Here is a 10,136-nt window from a genome sequence, read left to right as displayed (position 1 = left end):
TGCTAGAGTGTAAGCATCTTGAGGGAAAGCATATTGTAACCCTGTTGGGTGAGTAGAGAGGGTCTGGCTCCTAGTATAGACACAAATGTTTGCTGAGTGACTTAGCATTCTGCAGGCCTGAAAGGCAGCCCAAGACACCAAATCTCCAGTCATCCAAGTCGACTACATCAAAACAACAACCCCACTTGGATGTACATGTTGTGATGTATGGACTTAAAATTAGTTTTCTAAAAAAAAATTTTGGTAAAAAAGACAATCTCTCTTTTGGCAATGAAAACACATCACATTTCATTCAGTTTCTTGGTTGTTCTCCTTTATAAAGTTCTAGTCAAACGTAATCATATATGATAGCCCTCTTTTATCTTTATTTCAAAAGGTACTCACAGCGCGTATTCTCTCGAAATGTTGAGTGGCTTAAATCTGCTACCAACACCTAGATTAGTTTGAATGTAAAATGGTCCTATTTATGCAATCATTTAAAAATGAAAACAGTTTGCCACAAAACATACTTTCAGTCTTTGCCATAGGATTCAATCGCAGCCGTCTTTAATCCTCCTTTGGAGCTGTTAGGTCTGGGATGATGCAATAGTGATAGTCATGCCCTAAAGGAAACCCTTGGAACTAAGCATGACCACCATGCGTCCGAGTGCGACCCAGGGTTTGACATTCTCATGGTGTCCCCCATCCCCCTCCTTAAAAATCAGAGAGGGGAAAAGTATAGTCCCCGGCATTTTTTTCCAACTCATGGGCATTGGCCAAATGTGCATTATGTCTCAACTCTCACTAAATCTCCATTACAGTGTCTCTTAGGTAAATCTGAGCCAGCGTAGACCCAGCAAGCACATCATGGCTCACCCCTTTCTCCCTCCATCTCTCCCCACTTCCTCAGCTCCACCAGGGCCCCCGTGACACATGTCAGAAGCACAGTATCAGAAGCGCGCTGAATGGCAAAGCCAAACTAGGTCGTGTTCTTTCCACACAACTGCGCAATGTTATTTAGGTTTGGCCCACACTTGTTGCTTATTCTCCTGGGTTCCTTCAAAGCCGCCTGGGTCTCCTGGAAATGGTAGCCGAGCAATGGCTCTGTCCATACAGTGGCCTTGGAGACATCACCCTCCCCCCTACTGTAAGTGGTGTTTCTTGCACTGGGGCCCACGTCGTTGGGCTGGTCCCAGACCAATGCTTGTTTTCCTCCAGCCTCCTGCACACAGGGTAGGTTAGCAAGGTCTTTGTGTCACTGCCCATGTTCTGCTCCCTTCATTTCTCACTGACGCACACTTGAGACATGGACTGGGAGAGGGAAGATGAGGTGGCAGAGTCCAGGCTTCGGTGCCACCTTTGGAAGCCATGGTCTTGGGACTGAAACCACAGTAATTCATAGCACACCTAGAAAATCAGATGCTTCATCTAGAGCAAGTAGCAAAGCCAGGGTGATTCGTGGGCTGCTCGAATAGCCCCCCCTTGGAAATCCCACTGGGCTAACTGGGACAAGCCTGGGAAATAAGTTTGACCAGAGGAGAGAGGAAGACGAGGCAGCCAAGATGGCTTTAAAATATTTTGGAGATTTTATTTCCTTATCCCACCCTTATTCCTCACCCTCTAACATGGCTTTTGGATCTTCAGTTAGACACATTTAAAATACAGAGACAGTGAAGAAAGTGACAAGTATGGGTATTTTTGTAATGATCATTAAAAAACACTTTTCTAATATACAAATTTTTTTTAATTTTTACTTATTTTTGACAGAGAGAGAGCACAAACAGGAAAGAGAGGGAGACACAGAATCCAAAGCAGGCTCCAAGCTCCGAGCTGTCAGCACAGAGCCCTATGAAGGGCTCGAACCCACAAACCGTGAGATCGTGACCTGAGCCGAAGTCGGATGCTCAACCGACTGAGCCACCCAGGGGCCCCTATAAAATGTTTTCAAAAGTGCTAGCCAAATAGTTAAAAGAAACAAAGCAAAAGTGAATTCTATTACTTTTTTCCAGCCTAATCTCTAAATCGAAAGCTTTTGAACATGTGAGCGCTATCCATTAAGAAAAGGCGCGGCGTGGATGCAGGTCTCCTTCCAGCCGCCTGAGAAACAAGAGGGTCCGTGAAACCAACCCATTTTATGGGAAGTGGAGAAGTGGACCATCACAAAAGCTACCTGGAAGACTGAGCCCACAACAGAGCCAGGGCGCTCGGGTTCTCAGAGTCCCCGCACAGGCTGACCGCCCCCGTGACACGAGTGGACACGCGGAGTCCTTGTGCAGACTCTGTGGAGTCACAGAACCCCCCGGCGGGACCCAGAAATGGACACGGGAGCACCGAGAGAATAGGGATGACGTTCGGAGATGGCTACTAGTCCAGGGGCTCGCTGGCCAGTCAAGTAGGTAGTTCAAAAGAGGCTCAGGGTCCCTCCCTGGCCCAGAACAGATTAAGGAGACCAGAGGAGACGATCTGAGGTTGTTTGAAAAGATTCCGATCAAGAATCTAGAAGACCTGGCATGGGCACCAGGCCCCAAAGTCACGGTAGAAATTCCCCCCCACAAGATGGAAGTTTTCAGGAAACCTTGTGCTTTGTGGACTCCTGGTGGCAGCGGCCAGTGGGTCCGTGTCTCCTGTTGGAAGGGGTGGCTTCAGAACCGAAGCCACAGCCATCCGCAGTATACTGGGAAAATCAAACGCCTTTTCCAGTTGCATTAATGCTCAGACGAGGGACGAAGCCAGGGTGGTCTAAAGAGCTGTCTGTTGGTCCTTCTCCGAAAATTGTACACATTGCAGCCAAGAGCCAGTCCATGGTCTCACGGGATGGCCAGTCCATGTGGAAAACTCTGACTTGGAAATTCTAACTAAAGTAATTGTCCAAATTCATCCCTTTCTGGGCTTTTTCTCCCCCCACCCCCCACTTCCTTTTTCTTTTTCTTCATTAGTTTCCCTCTGGTCCCATCAGTGGAGAAGCTGTACTTGTATTTCTCCTTACTTCCGAGAGGGCCATCCACGTCGGAGCCAAGACCCCTCAGTAGGAGAGCGCTCCCGAGGTCGTCTCCAGCAGCATGGACGACAGCTTCACGCTTCCCTCTCTCCTCGTGAACGAGACCCACTGCGCCTGGCTGATGCAACCCAAGTTCTTCAGGGTCTTCATAAGATCCCGGCGGAATCTCTCGCCCACAAAAACATAGAGCACGGGGTTCAGGCAACTGTGGAAGAAGGCGATGGTTTGAGTGACCTGGAAGCAGATGTCAATGTTGGTGGAAATGGCACAGTTGGAAATGAACATGGCGTAGGCATCGATGGTCTGCACCAACAGAATGCAGTTGTAGGGGAACTGAGATAGGAAGAAGACAGTAAGGACGGTGACAGTCACCTTCAGGGCCTTGTGCTTGGATGACTTCTTGGCTTGTAACAGAGTGTGGATGATGATGGTGTAGCAGCAGGCCATGACCACGAAAGGAAGGAAAAAGCCCAGGACGACCTTCAAGGTTAAGACCACCGACTTCACTTTGGTGCTCTCGTCACTAGGGTAAACCATGGTGCATATGGTAATGCCGGATTCCTTCTTGAGTTGACTATACAGGATTTCGGGGATGCAGAGCATGGCCGCCAGCACCCAGACAGCAAAGCAGACCATTTTGCTGTACACGAGCCTCTTCTGCCTCCAGGTCTGCGCTTTCATGGCCTGAGCGATGGCAATGTACCTGTCCACGCTGATGCACATGATCAGCAGCACGCAGCTGTAGAAGTTCATCTTGTACATGCTGTTGACCACTTTGCACAGGAAGGTGTGGAATCTCCACTGGTCCGCAGTGGCAATGGCCCAGAAAGGAAGCGTGGCGAGAAAGAGGAGGTCAGCAATTGCCAAATTCAGGAGGAACATGTCGGTCATGGTCTTCACTCTCGTGCAGTACCAGTAGACAAGGACGACCAGACTGTTGCCCAAGGCGCCCGCGATGAACACGAGCCAGTACAAGGGCGGGAGGAAGTAGCTCGCAAACTGCCGGACGTTGTTTTTCTTACAGTAAAGTTCAGGGAGGTTTAGGTAGTCATCCAGAGGAGACGTGGGATGGTAGCTGTAATCGTCAGACATGTTAGAGACAAGACCCTGCAAGGAGACACCAGACACCATCAGGTCAAGGACGATCCTTCGGAGGATCTCAGAACGGCAGGGGCCCAGACCCCGTGACCCTCCCAGCCCCCAAAATCTGTGACGAGACAGAGAAATGCATGCAGGGCAAGCAGGAATTTCTGAGGGCATCTGCCCACATCACAACAGATTTATACAGTCCATGACTATCTCTCGCACGCCTATTCCGTGTCAGGTACCGCGTGCATGCCAAAAACACAGTAGTGGGTAAGTCAGATGTGGTTCCAGCTCTCGTGGAACCCACCTGCTGGTGGAGGGCACACATGAACAGTTACAGGACACATGACAAGTGATCGGATGTGGTAGGACCCCCTTGGGACCAATGATGGGCACAAACCTGTATTGAACTTCTTCCTTCTCCTCTCTATTCCATTTTTTTTTAAGTTTTTAAAACATTTTTTTTAATGTTTATTTTTGAGAGAGGGAGAGACAGAGTGCGAGCTGGGGAGGGGCAGAGAGAGAAAGGGAGACACAGAATCCAAAGCAGTTTCCAGGCTCCAAGCTGTCTGCACAGAGCCCGACTCGGGGCTCAAACTCACAAGCCGTGAGATCATGACCTGAGCCGAAGTCGGACGCTTAACTGACTGAGCCACCCAGGCACCCCTCTCCTCTCTATTCCATTCTCCCATAAAGGTCCTCAGAGGCTCCTAAACTTTTCTGGGTCCAGATTCTTCTGAGCCTTCTGCAAACTATGTATCCTCTGCTCCTGAAACAGCAACACACACACACACACACACACACACACACACACTCACATGCACACACTCATTCATACCCTTTCACATACATGCACAAGCACTGGGACAGGTTACATAGCTTTCAGGATCCCTTATTCAAATTTTGTTAAGAATTCTAAGGGGCACCTGGGTGGCTCAGTCGGTTAAGCATCCGACTTCAGCTCAGGTCATGATCTCATGGTTTGTGAGTTTGAGCCCCGCGTCGGGCTCTGTGCTGACAGCTCAGAGACTGGAGCCTGCTTCAGATTCTGTGTCTCCCTCTCTCTTTGCCCCTCCCCTGCTCATACTCTGTCTCTCTCCCTCTCAAAAATAAATAAACATCAAAAAAAATTTTTTTAATAAAAAAATAAAGATTTCCCTCCAGCTTCAGCTATTACCCAGAAACCCAGTGTCTTGGGAGGACAGATTCCCTGGGAGACACATATTTTCGTGAGGATGCCGGGAGACTTCTCCCAAAGCCGAACCTGGCAGCCTGGCATCGTCGTGGCCCCCCAGGGAGGTTGTCCCCTGAGAGGTGGGGCTTGAGTAGACTTGGAGCAAAAAGAACTGTTAGGGCGGGAAGGAAGAATATGAAGAACACAGAGACCCCAAGATGGGGATCAGTGTAGCTTTAATGGGTCGGCACGGTGACATTTTGGGGAAAAGTCATCTGCTCGTGCAGATGAGCAGGTGTTAACTGTGAATCCACACAATGAGTAAGCGTGAAACTACTTTTGTAGGGGTTCTTTTCTTTTCTCTTCTTTTTTTTTTCTTTTTTTTTTCTTTTCTTCCCTTCCCTTCCCTTTCCTCTTTTTCCTTCCTTCCTTCCTTCCTTCCTTCCTTCCTTCCTTTATTTCTTTTTTATGTTTTTTGGGGGTGATCAAATACTTCTAATAGACTGTCACATGCACATGAGCCCCAAGCTATAATAAATCCGGGAGGGAAACAGCGTCCCCATCCACAGATACAGCCCCAGGGGGTGGCGGGGGGAAGGGGGGGACCTCAGCGTTTCCAGTGCCCCAGGAGACCCAACCTTCTCCACTGCCCAGTAAGCGGGCACGACCACCACTCCCCAGTGCTGACCCCCAGAATGTGTCCCGCTTGAAGCCCAAGGCGTGTGTTCTCCGGTTGGCTGAGGGTGGAGGGCCCGGTGGTCCAGCATAGAACTATATTTAGTTAGGGACTCCCCCCCCCCGCCCCCGCAGGCGTATTTTAAAAGTGGTTTGACTCACACACAAAAAAATCCTAGATTTGTATACGTGTTGTCAAGGCCACATTTGTTGTGAAGACCAAGGTAGGCCTACATCATCCGTACAAGATGAAAGGTTTGGCTGCCTTTATGAGGAAGAGTCCACCTCCCAGGCTAGGGGAGTCCTGGGCAAACGTGTCCCCCCACCATTCTGGGACTCGCGCGTCTAGCTCTGCACATGCGCGATGGGTATATATCCTTTGGATGTTAGACACGGTATCCTTCGAAAACTTCCCAGCAGACGTAAACGGCACTATTTACCAACGTATTTTATTCGCCATAGCTGGGGTGCCTAGTGCATGCCAGACCCAGTGCCGAGGCCGTGACGTGCGTGTGTGACGTAATCCTCACATTTCCAGGGCAGGAAGACCTCTCTCAGATGAGGGCTCAGGCTTCCATGAGGACTCTGAGATAATGAATTCCTTCCTTCCAGCTCGCCTGCTCTCTGAGCGGTCCTAGAGACACTGTTCTTGCTGGAGAAGCTACCTAGGCAGGCTGCTCTCAGAGCCTTGCACAGCAGGAAGAGATCCCAGGAGAGAATCAGTGAAATGACAGGCTAATCTGCATGTTTCCAGTCTATTTCCCATCCAGGAGCCCATGCCAGAACCTTCTAGTTTGGGCAATGCCTAGAACAACTTCCCACATTCTCCCGGGCACCCTTCCTAAAGTCTACATCAAGGTGGTGTCTAAGGAGCCCTCGTGGGGTCCACTCTCTCCCCTGAGAGCAGGGCCTCCAGGGGCTGCTTCATAGACATCTGTGTCCTACTCACTAAGACCTACCCAAGACGTTAGGCCTTTAAATACAAAGGAGATGTGAAGAAAGGCTTTCGTATCTCTTGAAGAATAGGGAAGGGTCTCTTTTTCCCTCATGAACCATATCAGGGCCCCTTTTTAATTGGGAAGCTCGGCCAAGTTTCTAGCCCAATTACAGTCACCAGACAAGACCCCTTAGGCCAGCTCTGCACAGTAGAAACGTACAGAAACCCCAGGCTAAGCTTGGTTAAAGAAGCAAAAAGAGGGACACCTGGGTGGCTCGGTCAGTTAAGCGTCCAACTTCAGCTCAGGTCATGATCTCATGGTTCATGAGTTCAAGCCCCACACCGGGGCTGTGCTGACAGCTCAGAGCCTGGAGCCTGCTTCTGATTCTGGGTCTCCCTCTCTCTCTGCCCCTCCCCTGCTTGCACTCTGTCTCTCAACAATAAATAAATGTTAAAAAAAATTAAAAAAAAAAAAAGAAGAAGCAGCAGTGGGGCCAAGCATCAAGGGCTAAGCATCTTCTGGGGCAGGAAGAAGGCCTCCGGATTTTCAGGAGCCTCCTGCATTGACTCAGGTTATCTCCGGAAGGCTGGAAGGCTTCTATCAGCCCCAGGCCCGTCGCCTGCACCTCTAGGCAGAGAACAGGGCCAAGGGCAAAGCCCATGTCCTGTGAGGCCACATCCCTTACTGCTTCTCAGCATAAAAGTGGGCACCTGCGTGGGGGAAGGGGTGCGGGAGGGAAGATGGAGGGAGGTAGGGAGGGAGGGATGTGAGCTGGTCAGGAGGATCGGGAACGGCCGGCCTCCGTCTCTAGGGCGCCCTGTCTCCACACTTGAGGAAGTAAGACTTCCAAACGGTAAGACCTGGATCTCAGCGCCTTTGACAGTTGTTTACAGGGAGCACCCCGGGGATGCTGTGGGCACTGAGAGCATTCTGCGGGTCTCCTCCTCCAATTCGCCATGACCCTGACCCCTCCCCCACCCTCCCAGCCTCGGTTTCCTCATCCACAAACATGGCTCTGCCTTCACCGTGAGGTCGAAGGAAGGCGGCGTCCTGGGTACTGACCGGCGCACAGCCCTTCCTCGGAACAGTGGCCACTGGGATGTCATGGGCTGTTTGCCAATAGCCATAAGAGCCCCATCTTTTCCCCATTTAGGTGCTGCTGGGCACCTCTTGACCATAAGAGGTCATCATCGGGGTGTATTTTTCTTCCTCTCTGGGCCTGCCTTGCAGAGTCTAGATAGCTTCTGAGATCCCAGACGACAAAACCGAATCGGGCTGAGACACAGCCCCGGCTCGGCTGCCCCAACCTAGCTGTTTCCAGGATGAAAGGCAAATTCTAACTACAGGAGAAACAAAGGGTCTGATTCTGGTCAGAAAAGTAGACTTACCTCATTTACTTCAGCAGATCCAAGTTAATTGTCTCTTTTCTTGTTAGGTATATGCAACAATACACATGCAATACTAAACATCATTAGCGTTGCATCGCCGACTTGTCTAAGGTCAACAATTGCGACCACCAAGCTCCGTGGACCTTGGAACTCATAGACCAGTGTACCTTGAAGGGCAGTCTGTTAGCCCCACTAAGAAGGCTTGATTTCAACCACCGACTTGTAAAACCCAGACTTTCTCTTTGAGAAAAGCACAATTAAACCAGTTAGATATTTCTGTGAGGCGTTTATGAGGACGGCAAAAAACGGAGCAATCTGATGTGATTCTGTCCTTGATTACATTTGGCTACAAAATCCCAAATGACTCTCTGGATGATGGCTTTACCCAGTATTTTCGTTAGCCTCTTTGTCTCGTTTAGAGAAATATAGGCTCTTATGTGGTTTTTGAAAAGCCTATGTCCTGTTGCGTAAGAGACAGAACTGATGTGCTCACCACGGGTTTATTCAAAACAAATGATGAGGGCACCTGGGTGGCTCAGTCGGTTAAGTGTCCGACTCTTGATCTTGGCTCAGGTCATGATCTCACGGTTTGTGAGTTCAAGCCCCATGTCGACAGCAAGGAGCCTGCCTGGGATTCTCTCTCTCCCTCTCCCTTTCTCTCTCTCTCTCTGCCCCTTCCCTACTCATGCTCTCTCTCAAAAATAAATAAATAAACATTTAAAAAACCCCACAAATTCAGGGTTGTCCCATATCCTCCTTTGTCTTAGTTTCCAAACAGACACATCCAATCATAAAAACTCTTACCTGTTAATGAGATCTAAAATAGTGTGTTCCTCTCACTTCACCACAAACCCTGAGGCTCTTCCGGTTTTTCATGTTTGTAAAGCCCTCTGTGCTGGCGTTGGCCGCCCATATGGGGCACTGCTCGGCAGAGACCTTACCCCTGGGAACCCACACAGAGAAATGTCTCCTCCACAGCAGGTTCCTTCCCACACCGCCCCCCCCCCCAAAAAAAAAACAGGCAAGATGACGGTGCATTTCCACAAAAAAAAGGGTGGGGGGAAACTATTCCATGCTCATTGATTACAAGAACAAATATTGTTAAAATGTCGATACTACCCAAAGCAATCTACACATTCAGTGCAATCCCTATCAAAATAACACCAACATTCTTCACAGAGCTAGAACAAATAAGCCTACAATTTGTATGGAACCAGAAAAGACCCTGAATAGCCAAAGCAATCTTGCAAAAGAAAACCAAAGCAGGAGGCATCACAATCCCGGACTTCCAGCTATACTACAAAGTTGTAATCATCAAGACAGTATGGTATTGGCACAAAAACAGACACTCAGATCCGTGGAACAGAATAGGGAACCCAGACATGGACCCACAAATGTATGGCCAACTCCTCTCTGACAAAGCAGGAAAGAATATCCAATGGAATCAAGACAGTCTCTTCAGCAAGTGGTGCTGGGAAAACTGGACGGAGACATGCAGAAGAATGAACCTGGACCACTTTCTGACAGTGCATTTTGAGGAGCTTGAGGAACATGGCGATACTCACTGTGAGTTCTGTGGGCACCATGATGGGTCGGATGCAAGCTTGCTTCTAGGAAGAGAAGGCAAAAATCAAAAAGAGGTCTGTCTTATAAATGAACAGTAATAAACGCCTAACGATGGAGACTGGAGGCTATATCTGTTTGTCCTTGTGCAAAAAATATAAAAATCCCAGGCGAGAGTTACAGTCCATGTTATATCGACACCAAGCCAAATATTCTAGATTCCAAAATGATCTTGGTTGTCAACATAGAAACGAGAGAAACCTCTCCCCTAAGAGCCCCTTTGGGGACTTCATATTTTCCCAGCGTTCTTTTTACCTGAGTTCATTTGCTCTCGA

General features: G+C 49.1%; 1 protein-coding gene across 1 annotated transcript; it reads right to left on the bottom strand.

Annotated features, from left to right (window-relative positions):
* Window positions 1–2,315: 2,315 nt before the first annotated feature.
* On the bottom strand, window positions 2,316–9,842 carry CCR9 (C-C motif chemokine receptor 9). The gene is made up of 2 exons (XM_049640315.1): window positions 9,804–9,842; window positions 2,316–4,084 (listed from the first exon to the last, which is right to left on the bottom strand). Exons 1-2 carry the CDS (start codon window positions 9,822–9,824, stop codon window positions 3,002–3,004), a joined length of 1,104 nt encoding a protein of 367 aa, XP_049496272.1. The 5' UTR covers window positions 9,825–9,842; the 3' UTR covers window positions 2,316–3,001.
* Between the last annotated feature and the right edge of the window lie 294 nt (window positions 9,843–10,136).

The sequence above is a fragment of the Panthera uncia genome, chromosome A2 (assembly GCF_023721935.1).
Source record: "Panthera uncia isolate 11264 chromosome A2, Puncia_PCG_1.0, whole genome shotgun sequence".
In the NCBI taxonomy this organism is placed as follows: Eukaryota; Metazoa; Chordata; class Mammalia; order Carnivora; family Felidae; genus Panthera; species Panthera uncia.
The sequence above is the reverse complement of the archived record's forward strand: the minus strand, read 5'-3'. Positions and strand labels throughout refer to the sequence as shown.